We start from the raw sequence: 17289 nt of genomic DNA, 5'->3' as shown, positions 1-17289 counted from the left end.
ATGGATKATCTTGGCAAAGGAGWAATGCTCACTAACAGAGATGTAAATACATTTGTGCACAATATTTGAGAGAAAGATTTTTGTGCGTATGGAACATTTATGGGATCTTTAATTTCAGCTCATGAAACATGGGACCAACACTTAACATGTTTAGTATATTTTTGTTCAGTCTACATCTCTTGCGTAGCCGGCACTGGGGAGGGGTCGGAACAAGAGACATAAAAAGAAAATGATATTTCGACCCCGTCCTTGTCATGGTAACCTGACAGTGACGTCATTGATCAAAGTTCAAATTCCTCTGACAGAACGCACCCGTTTTATTTCTTCACATCAACAACCGTATGTTAACTATTTTTAGCTTGCCATACTTGTAAATCATTTGTAAATAATTACCTTGTAATGTGTTAATTGTATGCTTATGCATCCTTATTTCGACACCAAATCCACCACTGGTGTGCGTGGCCAAAGAGCGTCATTCTCATGTCATCCAATAAATGTAAACGCCAGGAGTTTGCTAAACAGCATTGGCACTTGGATTAGAACTGGTGCTATGGTCAAATGACATGAAAATAGAGCTCTTTGGTCATGCACACCAGTGGTGGGTTTGATGCCGAAATAAGGATGCATAAGCAGAAAAGAACCCCATACCTACTGTAAAATATGGCGGTGGATATTTGATGGAATAATAAAAAATTAAAATTAAAATTACTTTTACACATTTTCGTGATATCTAAATTGGTAGTTACAGTCTTGTCCCGTCGCTGCAACTCCTCTATGGACTCGGGAGAGGCAAAGCTTGAAAGCCATGCGTCCTCCGAAACACGACCCTGCCAAGCCGCACTGCTTCTTGACACACTGCTCCCTTAACCCGGAAGGAAGCCGCACCAATGTGTCAGCGGAAACACCGTCCAGCTGGTGACCGAAGTCAGTTTGCAGGCGCACGGCCTACCGCAAGGAGTCGCTAAAGCGCGATGGGACAAGGAAATCCCTGCCAGCCAAACCCTGCCCTAACCTGGACGACGCTGGGCCAATTGTGTGCCGCCTCATGGTTCTCCCGGTCACGGCTGGCTTTGACACCGCCGGGTCTGTAGTGACGCCTCAAGCACTGCGATGCAGTTCCTTAGACCGCTGCGCCACTTTGGAGGCAGATCTTTGATATTGTTGGGCTAGGGCTCCCGAGTGGCGCAGCAGTCTAAGGCACTGCATCTCAGTGCAAGAGGCGTCGCTACAGTCCCTGGTTCGAATCCAGGCTGCATCACATCCGGACACATGGATTGAATTGAAAAGGGCAGTCCATAAGTGKAGAGGAAGGATATGGTCTAAAATGGTCTAAAATCCCTCCCGYTGTGTTCTCGAAACTCATAAAACACTTTAGAAAAAGGCTCATGCCGTTATCCTCACAAAGAGAGGTATTGAAACGGGTGCCAATAACTTTGACCAATATCTTTGAGAAAATAAATGATTACTGGTTAATAATAAAAAAATCTGAGAAATTGTATTAGTTTAAAATAATATAATTTGCCAATTTTTTGTTGTTGCATACAATAATAGCTCAGTACTTGTATTATTTATTTTATACAGTCATTTTTACCAAGGGTGGCAATCATTTTGGACCTGGCTGTATGCTAAAGGAAAATGCAGTTATTCGGGAGCGATGGGGACTTGAGACAGTAGTTTTGACCTTAGAAAGACAGTAAACATTGTAAACATTAACTCAAGTCTGGACTGGAAATTTGAGTCTTGACTCTAAATGAAGACCTGAGACCTGACCTGCTTATTGCGAGTTCAAGATTGTATGACAGAGTAAAAAGAAGGAAACCTGTACAGAGTGTATTTGCATCGTGTACTGTATATAATATGCTTGTGGTACTTAGGGGATATGATAACTTGAAGATAATATGGTCTTGGCGATGGTAATGTGCTTGTGGTACTTAGGGGATATGATAGTACCAATAAGGGGAAGAAGAAAAAAATCGATAGTTACATATCGGGATATTATTTTTGACGKTATATTGTATCATTTTGACAATATTGCAATATTATTTTAGCGCTAGTTGGCTGTACCTGCACCAAAACTCCAGTATTTTTTCTTCATAGCTTGTTCTCCATCTTCTTTTAAAATAGGGCGAAAAATACGTTTTCAGCACTTTTACATCGAATCGCAATTAAATCACATAATCGAATCACAATACATAAAGAATTGTGAGAATCGCAATACATATCGTATCGGCACCAAAGTATCGTGATAACATAGTATTGTGAGGTCCCTGTCAATTTCCAGCCCTACATGATATCTTTACTTACTCGTGCTGCCTGCATATCTCCTCTATGTCTGCGTTCTCCGTGTTGCAGTTGGACTTGCGGGCCTTGTCCAGCTCCTTCTCCAGCTCCGACCGGTGTGCGTTCTTCATCGCCTCGATCGCTGGGGCAACCAAAACAAAGAACGTTGTTATTGGGGCAGAGCTCTGGCATAGCCGGCCCATCTGCTAACTAAAAAAACGAAATCAAATCAAATTGTATTTGTCACATGCGCCCAACACAACAGGTGTAGACCTTACCTCAAGAAATAGAGTTAAGAAAATATTTACTAAATAAACTAAAGTACATTTTTTTWATTAAAAGTAACAATAAATAACAATAACAAGGCTACAGCGCCTTGCAATAGTATTCATCCCCCATGGCGTTTTTCCTATTTTGTTACATTACAACCTGTAATTTAAATGGATATTTATTTGGATTTCATGTAATGGACATACACAAAAGAGTCCAAATTGGTGAAGGGAAAAAAAAAATGTTTTTCGAAAAAAGAAAAAAGAAAAGAAAAGTGGTGCGTGCATATGTACACTGGGGAGAACAAGTATTTGATACTGCCGATTTTGCAGGTTTTCCTACTTACAAAGCATGTAGAGGTCTGTAATTTTTTATCATAGGTACACTTCAACTGTGAGACGGAATCTAAAACAAAAATCCAGAAAATCACATTGTATGATTTTGAAGTAATTAATATTTTTTTTTAAATTCCGTCTCTCACAGTTGAAGTGTACCTATGATAAAAATTACAGACCTCTACATGCTTTGTAAGTAGGAAAATATAAAAAATATTTTGCATCTTCAAAGTGGTAGGCATGTTGTGTAAATCAAATGATCCAACCCCCCCCCCCAAAAAAAATCTATTTTAATTCTAGGTTGTAAGGCAATAAAATAGGAAAAATGCTTTCGCAAGCCACTGGGGGGGGGGGGGGGGGGGGGGGGGGTCAATGTAAATAGTCCGGGTGGCCAGCTGGAGCATTTTGGACCTAGACTTGGCGCTCCGGTACTGCTTGCCGTGCGGTAGCAGAGAAAACATTCTATGCCCCCAAAAAAGTGGTAACTGTGGTTGAAAGAAAAATCCACTATTTTAAAGCAGAGCCCAAAGACCATGGTAACTCACAATTATAGGTTTGCGAACACAATTGAACAAAATACTTAATGTTAGCCTGATGCTACTGCTAGCAAGGGACACTCGGCCTATATGATTACTAAGGTGCTAATGCTGATAGCTATCATAATTACTACTGACCGGCTATGGTAGCGGCAGTCTCCTCGGCTAGCAGCCTCTCCTTTTCCTCGTGTAGGTTTTCCAGCTCTCTCTGGTGTTTCCTCTGCAGCTCGTCGATCACCTTCTGGTGGGAATCCTCCATGGCAGTAAAGCCCCTCTCACAGGTGGCCTATTAATGGAAGGTAATGTGGGAAAAGTGAGTCCACATGCAACCATAAGCTAGGGCCAAGAGTTTTTCCTGTCAGACCATGTGCCATGACTACAAAAAACTCTTGACCCTTGTTATAGTGTATAGAGGGCCATAAAATGTTTTCCTGGACAAGTCAAACTCTGGATCTAGTTAAAGCCAATCAACTCTGATCCAGATCTTGTCCAGTTCAGGAAAAACTCCTGGCCCTAGCATCAACCACTGCTGACCATCCATTCATTGACACTGATCACTGATGACAAACACCGAGCTAGCTACTGCACATTTAGCCATGAGCAACATAAGCATATGGTACAAAGTATTAAGAAAACAACAAAATACACAATATGTTAAAGGAATGCGTAGGCAGCGAGAACGTAATGTGATTGAGAAGGCTGTGTTCTATAGCCTAATTATCCCTGCAACAGTAAAGGTATTCAACCCCTGCCAGGTTTTTAGCTAAGTAAACTCTGGGRCGCTTGCAAATAAAACACCTATTACAACTTTAGTTCATGTCTAGTGTGATATTGTTTGCTGTCTAGGGCGGCAGGTAACCTTGCGGTTAAGACCGTTGGGCCAGTAACCGAAAGGTTGCTGTTTTGAAACCCCGAGCTGACAAAGTGAAAAATCTGCTGCTGTGCCCTTAACAAGGCACTTAACCCGAATTGCTCCTGTATGTCACTCTGCTAAATTACTCAAATGTAAAAGTCTATAATCTGTTACCATTGAACTAATCTTTGGTAGAATGTAGGAGGTTAAGATGAGACCAAACAAAACACTGGATAATAGGCTGATTCTGTGGGGACAGACAGTGGAATCTGACGTGTCGTCATCGTGAGGTGGCAGGGCCAGCCTGTCTGTGGACTGCCTTTCAGTAGTATAGACCAGAGTTTCCCCAAACTTGGTCCCGGGGCCCCACCGGGTGTACGGCTGGACGATATATCGAAGTAATTTGATTAATTCTAATGTATGCTTTTGCGCGATATTCCAAATGCCTGTATCGCAGAATCAAGTTTTTTTTTGTATTTCTCGTTTTATTTTGCGTTTATGTCCGCTTGTTCTCATGTTGTCGTTTTGGTCTCGTTCGCTCCTTCTGTGCTGTGCACCTTCCCATTTACACCAGAGATCTGTACATAACTATAAAATACTCATGTCTCCGCCCAAAACAATGGGAGTCGTTGTCCCAAAGGCGGGAAGGCAGGCGACAAGCTTAGGTTCAAATAAGCGCATAGGTTTTTTTTTGGACAGATTTTGTCGAGAGTGAAACCTCCCGGTTTGCTTCTTTGTCCCAAGCCCCTCCCCTTACCACTCACAACAACAAAGATGAGAGATCACTTCTTCCTCTCTGACAAACGGTTTCAACTTGTTACACGGAGACATTATTTTACTGTAATAGAGGAGAAGATAACCTTTCAAACCATACATTGTTTGTTTCAACTCCTCAAATTTCGAGAAGACCAATGAACATTCATTCTGGAAATGTAATGCTCAGTGACACATATCGCTAGCAGCCTTGAAATCAAATAAAGATTGTTATACTAGCTGTTTAGTCTGTGTTTTATAAATGTGCAATAAGCATAAAACAAATATATAAAGGAACTGGCAACTCGTTCTCATTCTGAGAAATAAGGTAGGCCACTTGATTTCAGCATCTGACAATATGGACAGGCTAGCATGCTGTTCAAACAGTTGGCGACAGACAGAAGGTTGTGTTAATAACAATTCAACTTTTTGGCCTTGAATTCAGAGCTTGTGAAATTATAGTTCGATCCAAGTGCTTGGGCTTGTGCTTGAGAGCTTGTTTTTGAGGTGTTCATTTTCTATAATGCCTGCTACATTATTAGTGAATGTGCATTATGCATGGTTCTGGTTAAATTTAAAGTTACAAAAAACAGGTACAACTATTTTTTATAAAATAATTTAATTATAAGTGAATCTTATGGTTGTGGAAGGCATTTATTCAGCCTAGGTTCTGGATAATATGGAGTGGGTCTTTTTCCAAATAGGGCTATCTTCTGTACACCGCCCCTACAGTACCTTGTCAAAACACAACTGACTGGCTCAAACGCATTAAGAAGGAAAGAAATTCCACAAATTAACTTTTAACAAGGCACACCTGTTAATTGAAATGCATTCCAGGTGACTACATAATTAAGCTGGTTGAGAGAACACCAATAGTGTGCAAAGCTGTCATCAAGGCAAAGGGTGGCTATTTTGAGGAATCTCAAATATAAAATATATTTAGATTTGTTAAACACTTTTTTGGTTACGACATGATTCCATGTGTTATTTCATAGTTTCGATGTTTTCACTTCTATTCTACAAAGTAGAAAATAGTAAAAAAATAAAMAAAGAAAAACTCTGAAATGAGTAGGTGTCCAAACTTTTGACTGGTACTGTATATCGTGAATCGGCCATAAATTTGAGAAAATTGAGATGAGTTTTAGACCATATCGCTCAGCCCTACCTGGGTGCATATATATTATTTCCCCCCCCCCCTAGCACTACACAGCGGATTCAAATAATCAAAGCTTGATGATGAGTTGAGTATTGGAATCAGTTGTGTAGTGCTAGGGCAAAAGCCAAAACGTGCACCCAGGGGAGGTCCCAGGACTGAGTTGGGAAACCTTGATATAGAGAAAGGAGGCTGGGGAGAGGGGGTAATCCTGATCAACACAGCTTTAGAAAGAGCCATTCACAATGCTATTATAATTACAGTGCATGTTTCCACAAGAGGGGATTTCAATAGCCTTCCGACCAGCTCGACCCAAAACCTACTTCCGTCCTCTATTCAGCGCTGCTAATCCGAGTACTCAGTCAACGGTGCTGTCCTATGCTCCCTCTCTAGCCAAAGTCTGTTTTCACAGGGATAAGTCCCCAGTGCTCGGGAAACTGGCCCAGATGGGAACGAACTGAGAGAGKGCCAACTTCCTGGCTGGATATACAGTTGAAGTCAGAAGTTTACATACACTTAGGTTGGAGTCAATAAAACTCATTTTTCAACCACTCCAAAAATGTCTTGTTAATTAACAAACTACAGTTTTGTCAAGTCGGCTGGACATCTACTTTGTGCATGACACAAGTAATTTTTCCAACAATTGTTTACAGACAGATTATTTCACTTATAATTCACTGTTTCACAATTCCAGTGGGTCAAAAGTTTACATACACTAAGTTGACTGTGCCTTTAAACAGCTTGGGAAATTCCCCAAAATTATGTCATGGCTTTAGAAGCTTCTGATAGGCTAATTGACATAATTTGAGTCAATTGGAGGTGTACCTGTGGATGTATTTCAAGGCCTACCTTCAAACTCAGTGCCTCTTTGCTTGACATCATGGGAAAATCTAAATAAATCAGCCAGACCTCAGAAAAAAAATTGTAGCCATCCACAAGTCTGGTGCATCCTTGGGAGCAATTTCCAAACGCCTGAAGGTACCACGTTCATCTGTACAAACAATAGTACGCAAGTATAAACACCATGGGACCACGCAGCCGTCATACCGCTCAGGAAGGAGACGCGTTCTGTCTCCTCGAGATGAGATGAACGTACTTTGGTGCGAAAAGTGCAAATCAATCCCAGAACAGCAAAGGACCTTGTGAAGATGCTGGAGGAAACAGGTACAAAAGTATCTATATCCACAGTAAACCGAGTCCTATATTGACATAACCTGAAAGGCCCGCTCAGCAAGGAAGAAACCACTGCTCTAAAACCGCCATTAAAACGCCAGACTACGGTTTGCAACTGCACACGGGGACAAAGATCGTACTTTTTGTAGAAATGTCCTCTGGTCTGATGAAACAAAAATAGAACTGTTTGACCATCGTTATGTTTGGAGGGAAAAGGGGGAGGCTTGCAAGCCGAAAAACACCATCCCAACTGTGAAGCAACGGGGGTGGCAGCATCATGTTGTGGGGGTGCTTTGCTGCAGGAGGGACTGGTGCACTTCATAAAATTGATGGCATCATTAGGCAGGAAAATGATGTGGATATATTGAAGCAACATCTTAAGACAACAGTCAGGAAGCTGAAGCTTGGTCGCAAATGGGTCTTCCAAATCGACAATGACCTCGAGCATACTTCCAAAGTTGTGGCAAAATGGCTTAAGGACAACAAAGTCAAGGTATTGGAGTGGCCGTCACAAAGCCCTGACCTCAATCCTATAGAAAATTTGTGGGCAGAACTGAAAAAGCGTGTACGAGCAAGGAGGCCTACAAACCTGATTKTGTTACATCAGCTCTGTCAGGAGGAATGGGCCAAAATTCACCCAACTTATTGTGGGAAGCTTGTGGAAGGCTACTCAAAACATTTGACCCACGTTAAACAATTTAAAGGCAATGCTACCAAATACTAATTGAGTGTGTGTGTAAACGTCTGATCCACTGGGAATGTGATGGCTGAAATAAATCACTCTACTATTATTCTGCCATTTCACATTTTTTTAATAAAAGTGGTGATCCTAACTAACCTAAGACAGGGAATTTCTACTTGGATTAAATGTCAGGAATTGTGAAAAACTAAGTTTAAATGTATTTGGCTAAGGTGTATGTAAACTTCCGACTTGAACTGTATGGGGACACTTCCTGTTGTGACTTCACAACAAGCAACACGTGKCCTTTGTTTAGTGTGTGTGTGGCCCATTTCCTGTTTAATGGGGTGGCTGGTGTATAGTATACAACTACACTATTGAGAAATTTGCAAACAAAGTGTGGGTCTAACTGAGGGAATGTGCTGTTCAAGAGATGAAACCTGTCCTGCACACACAGCAGCCATCTACGACCAGGAAGAGCACTGCTACTGCACAAATACCTGGCTACCACCTGTCCATCCCTATTCACAACAACAATACAAAGATTATATCACCAGCAGCAACAAAAGACATGGAATAGCATATGTCTTGCATTTCATGTCAGCTGTGCATCCAACTGTGTCGTAAACCCGACTAGAAGATCTACAGGTAACTGCCAAAATAAAGGAAACACCAACATAGTCTCAACAAGTGTCTTAATAGGACGTTGTGCCACCACAAGCTTACAGAACAGCTTCAGTGCGCATTGACATAGATTCTACAAGTATCTGGAACTCTATTGGAGGAATGCGATACCATTCTTTCATGAGAAATTCCARCATTTGTAGTTTTGTTGATGGTGGTGAAAAAATATGTCTTAGACGCCACTCCAGACTCTCCCTTAAGATTAAATTGGGTTGAGATTTTGTTACTGAGAAGCCTCTTTCAAAGTCACAGAGATCTCTTCTTACAGTCATGTTAGCCAAAATAATGGGCAACTGGGCATTTTATACATGACCGCGAAGCATGATCGGATGTTAAATGCTTAATTAACTTAAGAACCACACCTGTGTGGAAGCACCTGCTTTCAAAATACATTGTATCTCTAATTTACTTAAGTGTTTCCTTTATTTTGGAAGTCACATGCATGTTTCTTTCCTGAGGTTTACAACCCATGCCATCTGCTTAGAAACAGTCTCCATTCAAGACTAATAAACACATGCAGAAAACAACAGCTCTTAAAACTATTCATATACAGTCGTGGCCTAAAGTTTTGAGAATGATACAAATATTAATTTTCACAAAGTCTGCTGCCTCAGTTTGTATGATGGCAATTTGCATATACTCCAGAATGTTATGAAGAGTGATCAGATGAATTGCAATTAATTACAAAGTCCCTGTTTGCCATGCAAATGAACTGAATCCCCCAAAAACATTTCCACTGCGTTTCAGCCCTGCCACAAAAGGACCAGCTGACATCATGTCAGTGATTCTCTCGTTAACACAGGTGTGAGTGTTGATGAGGACAAGGTTGGAGATCACTCTGTCATGCTGATTGAGTTRGAATAACAGACTGGAAGCTTCAAAAGGAGGGTGGTGCTTGGAACCATTGTTCTTCCTCTGTCAACCATGGTTACCTGCAAGGAAACACGTGCTGCCATCATTGCTTTGCACAAAAAGGGCTTCACAGGCAAGGATATTGCTGCCGGTAAGATTGCACCTAAATCAACCATTTATTGGATCATCAAGAACTCCAAGGAGAGCTGTTCAATTGTTGTGAAGATGGCTTCAGGGCACCTAAGAAAGTCCAGCAAGCGCCAGGACCGTCTCCTAAAGTTGATTCAGCTGCGGGATCGGGGCACCACCAGTACAGAGCTTGCTCAGGAATGGCAGCAGGCACGTTTGAGTGCATCTGCACGCACAGTAAGGCAAAGACTTTTGGAGGATGGCCTGGTGTCAAGAAGGGCAGCAAAGAAGCCACTTCTATCCAGGAAAAACATCAGGTACAGGGATTGGACTGCTGAGGACTGGGGTAAAGTCATTTTCTCTGATGAATCCCCTTTCCGATTGTTTGGGGCATCCGGAAAAAAGCTTGTCCGGAGAAGACKAGGTGAGCGCTACCATCAGTCCTGTGTCATGCCAACAGTAAAGCATCCTGAGAACACTCAAGTGTGGGGTTGCTTCTCAGCCAAGGGAGTGGGCTCACTCACAATTTTGCCTAAGAACACAGCCATTAATAAAGAATGGTACCAACACATCCTCCGAGAGCAACTTCTACCAACCATCCAGGAACAGTTTGGTGACGAACAATGCCTTTTCCAGCATGATGGAGCACCTTGCCATAAGGCAAAAGTGATAACTAAGTGGTTCAGGGAACAAAACATCGATATTTTGGGTCCATGGCCAGGAAACTCCCCATACCTTAATCCCATTGAGAACTTGAGGTCAATCCTCAAGAGGCGGGTGGAAAAACAAAAACCCACAAATTCTGACAAACTCCCAGCATTGATTATGCAAGAATGGGCTGCCATCAATCAGGATGTGGCCCAGAAGTTAATTGACAGCATGCCAGGGCGGATTGTAGAGGTCTTGAAAAAGAAGGGTCAACACTGCAAATATTGACTCTTTGCATCAACTTCATGTAATTGTCAATAAAAGCCTTTGACACTTATGAAATGCTTGTAATTATACTTCAGTATTCCATAGTAACATCTGACAAAAACATCTAAAAGACACTGAAGCAGCAGACTTTGTGGAAATTAATATTTGTATCATTCTCAAAACTTTTGGCTACGACTGTACAGCTGGAGCCTGATCATAAATTACCTGTGTAATTCTAATACACATCTACAACATAATGTAATGTAGAGAGACCATGACAATGGAGGAAAAATGTTTTACCTGGAAATACTCTGTAGTCAAAATATATACAAACATAGGATCTACGACATATAGAAACATCTACGTTTACATACAGTACCAAAGATTCTGGGTAGACGATCATCAGGGAATGACTTGTGGTTAGTAAACTTTTCAGTTGCGATTAGATCTTGCTTTACATTTCTTCCTTTTAAGCATTACTTTTCCAAAAAAGTAATACGTCTAGCTTCAAGTATTCTGCAATGTTTTGAATGCCTGTCAATTATCATGAATTGTTAATCTGCAAGTCAGGAGGGGAAAAGTTGAACGTTTAGCCAGTTAAAGCAACATCACAACATCAAAGACAAAAAGGTAAGCCCCATGCATCTTCAAATGCAGCTGATTTCATTCTCAAGAAAAAAAGCAATATATCCACCTCATTACCTAAATAATGTGTCTGTTGAGGATAACTCAATAGTTAGACAGCTTTAAAAGGGGTTCAACCATTTGTCTTCGACACTTTAATACACAACGCCTATTGAAGAAAGGAATCTGTCATCAAGCACATCAAACTGTGCCTTCTGAGGAACTCATTTCATCAGCAACTATACTTTATGGTATGATAAGGGGCAATTTACCATTGGATGTGAAAATATGCTGATAGACACTATATAACATGACTTAAAAATAAATTCTGTCAGCCTGACTTTCATGTGACTTTAGGACAGGTTCTGGTGAGTCTCTCTAGGCAGATGGGTTGCCTCCCACATTAAKAATGTTCCAGTTGRCCTAGGTCTGGGAGTTCTAGTTAACTAACCGTTTCCTGTGAAACAAAATGGGTTCCTCAGCACACAACTAGTGTCAACAACCACATGCACTGAACAGTGAATTAGTCAACCATGCAACATTGGAGGATACTGTTTTACAAAGAAAAGGAAAGCAGAGTGAGCAGAGCAGGGTTAGAGAGGAAAGGGGGGTAAGGGCAGGTAGGAGGGGGTCGGGGAGGGTGGGGGGTGCCACAAGGAGACAGAAGGCATCACGGACGGAGGAACAGCAAGTACAAGGAATGGCTTCCACCTTCAGGTTCTCCAGGTCTTTGTCGTATTTCAGCCGGAGGGTAGCTGCGTCACCCTGGTGCTCCCTCCGCTTAATCTCTTCCGTCATGGTTGAGACCTGGGCCACCAGATCCTGGATTTGCTCCTTGAGGGCAGAGGTTGTGGAGGTCTCAGGGGACATCGTCCCATCCTCTGCCCCAGTGAGATAGCTTCCTCCTGGGGTGACATCCATCTGGTGGTGGAACTTCTCCAGCAGAACACTCCTCTCCATCTCGTGTTTCTTCTTCAGGTTCTCCATACAGACAGTCAGAGAGTCGATCTCCTTCACGTTCTCTTCACGTTCTAAACGCAATATCTCGGCCACCTTTGCCACCTCCTGTCTCAGCTTTTCTGTTTCCTGTGCGTAGACGTCCTTGATCTCCCGCAGCTCCAGCTTGTGCTTGGCCACCATGTCTTGTAGCTGAATGGCCTTGTCCAGGGAGTCAATGGGCTCTCCTTCGATCTGAATGTGTGTTATTGGTCTAGTATCTTCACTCATAGGGCTTTCAAGGCTCGACAGATAATTCTGTATATCCGCCATTTTGGAATGTAGATCTCGGTTCAGTTCTCTCAGTAGAGAGCAGTTTGCACAGTCGGAGTTGCCAATCGGACGTTTTTCAAGCATTGTTTCTTTCAGCTCTTTCTCGTGTTGGAACTTCAGCCTGCTGATGAGATAGGCCATGTTGGCTTCTGTGGCTGCGTCTTCAAGGTGCTCAGACCATTGTTTCTTTAGTTTGCTGGAATCAAAGCTAGCTAGGACCAAGGACAGGAGCCTGTCATTAGTGGATGTCTCAATGGTGGAGGCAATTAGGTTCAATAAAAACACTTTATCTTGCAATGCCTCTGTTAAATCTTTCAAAATGAGAGTGTTGGTGTCGTTATCAAGCCAGCTGGACCAATTCAAAAGGTCTGCTTCCATGGTCTGTGCAGTCACAGCCATCTCATTATCAACTTCCATCTTTGGTCGAGGACAAATCCTGTTCATCAACAGCAACATGCMCTTCTCAGCTACCATACGCTCTGCCACACGCCTTTCAAAACTACATGAACTTCCACCTTCCGTCTCGCCTGGGTTAACCTCTACAGCACTTAATAGACGACTACAGAACTCTGCCTCGAATACCAACCTTTTCATTACTCTCTGACTTACTTCATCCGGCTCCTCTTCAAAGGACCCAAGGCAGTCTGTGATATGTAAAGTGCTTTTCATATCAATTAGCGTTTTGTCCACACTAATATCTACCTTCGCTAACACCTCTAGCACCTTACTAAGGGCCTCAGACTTCATCTTTACCCCACCTACTAATTGCTTTATAACACTTTCGTCTACTACCTGCCTCTCACTTGTCTGCATCAACTCTTCACTAACATTCACTTCTTGTTCCCCCCGAGCTGACTTTGCCTCTACCTCTAACTTTGCTCGCATCATCCTAATCTCATTCTCTGCCTCTACAAGTTTTTGACTCTGGAGTCTCTCAGATTCCTGGTTTCTAGTTTTAAGTTCAACCGTCTGAGCTTGAAGTTCTCTACAGAGATGCTGTGTGGACTGAAGGAGCGCTTCCTTTTCTAAGAGCTTGGCCTCTGTGGCCTCCTGCTGCTCTTTGAGTTTCTCCTTYGGGGGCGCATCGTCACCTTCCTTGGCCATTTGGAATCCCAGACCTTTGAGAGTGGCCTCTTTCAGCTGCAGTCTTCTCTCTGTGTCATTCAGGCTGTTTCCTAGCACCTCCAAGGTGACCAGCGCCTCATGAAGGTTCACAGATTTCTCATTCAGCTCACGCTCATAGACCTCCCTGTCGATAGCATGGGCTTCGCTCTCCGCAAGTCTGGCCCTAACTCCGTTCAGCTCCTCTAGGATCAGTAGGTGCCGTTTCCCACCTTGCAAGTTGATTAGCTCAGCTTTAAGCCTATCTATCTCCCTATCTGCCTCAGTCAGTTGGTTCACTATCTCCTGATAGCGCTGGTGCAGCGCTCCATTTTCGCTCGTTAGAAGTTCGACCCTCTGGGACAAAGTCCTGATTGTGATCTCGTGGCTTTCAGAGTGCTCTTCATTTTGACACAGAGGTCCATAAGAGCTCTTCAGGCTCTCCACCTTCTGCTCCTGAACCCTTCCCAGCATGTCTTCCATGGTCAGGAGTCGTGATTCGTAATTGCGGATGCTTTCGCCCGCCCTGGCCAAGCTCTTCCTCATAGTCTCATTCTCTACCTCCTGCTGATACTTCCAGCTCTGCAAGAGCCTCTCGCAGCTACCCTTTTCTCCTATATCCAGACTACCCTCCAGACTGAATTCACTGTGAGATCGTAGCAATCTATCCAGTCCCTTTAGAGTCAGGAGCTTTCCTGAGATCAAGTCCTCTAACTCTTGAATAATGTCTGCACTATCTTTGATCAAAAAGCTGACGGTCTTTTCGACGGGTGGCTCTGACGGAGGCAGGCTGTGCAGAGGGGCTGTTTGGGGGTCGGAAAGGTAAGGTTCCTTGATGGAGAGGTGAGAKAGCGAGAGTCCAAGCTGTGCCTGCATATTGCGCTTTTTCAGTTCTTGTAGCTGCAGGAGCTCTTTGGTCTCCTGGTACTTCCTTGCTAAGCTCTGAGCTTGAGAATGAACCAGTTCTGGGCTCTTCGTCTGGGGCTCGATATCAGCCTCCAGAACCAAAGGGAGCTCCAGCTTGGAAAAGGGGACCAGACAGTTGGTTAACACACACAGCGGGGTGAAAAAGGCTAGCTAAATTGTTTTAGGTAATCCATCAATTATTTCCCTCTGGATTCATAGAAATGAAACATTATGAAATCATAATAATTATAATTTTGACTACAAAATTATGTAACTAAACATAASGATTAAAAACATTAGAGGTAGAATCCAGCTTCTATCATTCGGCTAAATTATTAGAATTAGAGCAATGGAAAGAGATTTAATGGCCACGGTTAGTAAATCACAAAAGAGCATGCACATTAAATGGTTAAGAGTTATTTCATGGGGTAAGTAATGCAAAATTAGTGCTAGCTAGGTGGTTTACTTAGAGATGAGTGGCATACCAGGTCCTAGGAATAAACAACCTTCTTGAAATCTCCTTTTTCTGAACTCTTCGTGTCTTTCACAAAAACAGAAACATMTCTCAATGGGCACTCATCAAATTGCATCACATTGCGTAATTGCAAATGTAACAATGCAGGTAAAAATGTATGGTTCCAGTAAAAACCACAACATGAACAGGAAATGTATTATTTTCCTTTCTTATGAGGATGTCAATGCCCTGTTTTGAAGGCTTTAGAAAAAACCAAAGGTCAGCATGAACTGCTTACATTCCCTCTCTCCCTCTCTGAACATCCTAGCCATCAACTCAAACATTTCTCCAGAGTCCCCTTTTAACTGAATCTCTTTTTGATTGTTACACAAACTATCAACAAAAAAAAAAAATGTCTTTGATAACCTCAACAGATTTACACAATATGTGGTGAGGAATTCAAAAAGCATCAATTCACCCACCATACGGACAGATAATCACCTCTCTCGCTCTCTCTTTTTCCCCACACACACACACACACACACACAAAATCCAATAGACAACTAATACCTGCATAATGGTATGGCTCACACATCAGTTAAAAGAAAAATGGATGGTCAGAACAGTGGTTAATAAAATATGAAAAAATATGAAATGCATGCAAACAAAATCATAATGAAACAAGCCAAAAATGTTTTTATACAGTTCTGAGCCAAACGTCATCATTTCAACAACTATGGCTCTACTGTTGAAGTCAAGTGGCCTAATGCATTCATGCCATCTACAGCATTACAGGAACGTTGATAAGGAAACGTATCCATCTAATGTTAATCATTAATTGAATGCATCATGTTCAATACACTAGCATGAGTTCATGACATCTGTCCTACATCTAAAAAAACAACAGCAAGAGGGGATGAACCAGAAGAAGCTGTAAAAAGGAGTCATAAAAACAAGATCTTCATGTTTCTCCTCACATGCAATGAACGGACTCATGCAAAGGCACATTCTGGAGCTGGTTTGTAGCTTTGATGTCAGTCAGTTTGATGTTTTCTCACAATAAAAATACAACATGCAAAGGAGGTTACGAAATGGAAGAAGAACACAAAGCTCAATCTGTACTTTGAGTTGKTGAAATCTTAGCTCAGGTATGAACTCAACACGACTGCCTCTAGAGAATAAAACAGCTCTGAGGATGAGGAGGTGGAGAAGAAGAAACAGCTAGAGCTGTGGTGCTTACCGGGGAGATGTATCCGGTGCGGACGTGCTGCTCTCTCTCCAGAGCCGTCTTCAGCTGGACCTCCAGATTGTGTTTGTGCTGGTTGGAGTCCACCAGTTGCTGGTGACAGCTCTCCAACTGCACCTTTAGCTCTTCTACCTGGGAGAGGCACCACAGAACGGACAAGGTGAAAATGAGGAAACACAGGAGAGCACTGATCTATCAAGAACCCAACCTTTTACAGTGCATTGATCTCGGTTCAAGTGAACCACATGCGCACTCACATACACATGCACACAAAACCCATACTCACCCCTTTCTTGTAGCTCTCCAGCAGTTTCTCCAGCTCGGCCGTCTCCCTGGTCTGCAGTGTCGAGGGCAGAGGTACCCTCCTCTCATCCCTGATGGGAGTCTGCTCCACCTGCTGCCAGTGCTGCTCGATCTCCTCCTCCACCTTCTGCTGCCTGTCCAGGGAGGGGGGACCCCCACACTCACCCCCAGGGCTGCCTTCACTCCCTCCCCCACTCTCATAGTCCATTCTCCCAACCTCGGAGCCTGCTGGTTGGTCCACGGAGGAACTAGTCACAGACTCAATTCTCCTCCTTCGTTCTTCCCGCCTCTGGCTCCGATCGGGGTCTCCTAGGTCAGTCTGCAGGGGCTGGGCCTCCTGGGCCCGCTGCTGGGCCAGAGCCTGGGCGATGGGTCGGAACTCGGCCCAGTCGAAGGTCTTGGAACGGCCCTCTCGCCGGCGCTCGCGGGCCCGACTTTTCTTGGGGCCTGGCCCTGGCTCTCGCTCCATGGACGAGGCTTCGGAGGAAAGGGAGTCCTGGGTCACGTCCGGCCGAAGTAGTCCCTCCAGTGGGGAGAAGGAGCCATGGTTGCTTGCCACATCCGGAGCAGTGGAGGGTCTGACGTTTTTCATGACAGCCTGGATCCAGTTCCTCCTTATGCCTGCAGTCATGGCCGACAGGGTGTGCATGCCCTCCTGGGTCTGAGGAGGACAGTTAGGGCGTTAGATTCAAACTGTATATTAACTGCTGCACTATTGGGTGATAGTAAAGGGGTGTGTTACATCCATACATTGAAGAGCTTTTTAATAAAAAA

At 43.2% G+C, this 17289-nt stretch overlaps 1 protein-coding gene across 3 annotated transcripts in view; it reads right to left on the bottom strand.

Annotated features, from left to right (window-relative positions):
- Window positions 1–17289, bottom strand: part of mprip (myosin phosphatase Rho interacting protein) — a 69302-nt gene that overhangs the window by 6092 nt on the left and 45921 nt on the right. For 2 of the 3 annotated variants that reach the window (XM_023993290.2, XM_023993289.2), the window contains exons 12-16: window positions 16499–17176; window positions 16207–16344; window positions 11948–14626; window positions 3560–3707; window positions 2305–2422 (exon numbers count right to left, since the gene is read on the bottom strand). In XM_023993290.2, coding sequence (XP_023849058.1) covers window positions 2305–2422; window positions 3560–3707; window positions 11948–14626; window positions 16207–16344; window positions 16499–17176 — 3761 coding nt within the window. The remainder of the gene's footprint in view (window positions 1–2304; window positions 2423–3559; window positions 3708–11947; window positions 14627–16206; window positions 16345–16498; window positions 17177–17289) is intronic. The other variant, XM_023993291.2, reaches the window with a different exon arrangement.

The sequence above is a fragment of the Salvelinus sp. IW2-2015 genome, linkage group LG8 (assembly GCF_002910315.2).
Source record: "Salvelinus sp. IW2-2015 linkage group LG8, ASM291031v2, whole genome shotgun sequence".
NCBI lineage: Eukaryota > Metazoa > Chordata > Actinopteri > Salmoniformes > Salmonidae > Salvelinus > Salvelinus sp. IW2-2015.
Note: the sequence above shows the minus strand (reverse complement) of the source record. Positions and strands in the feature narration are given on the sequence as shown.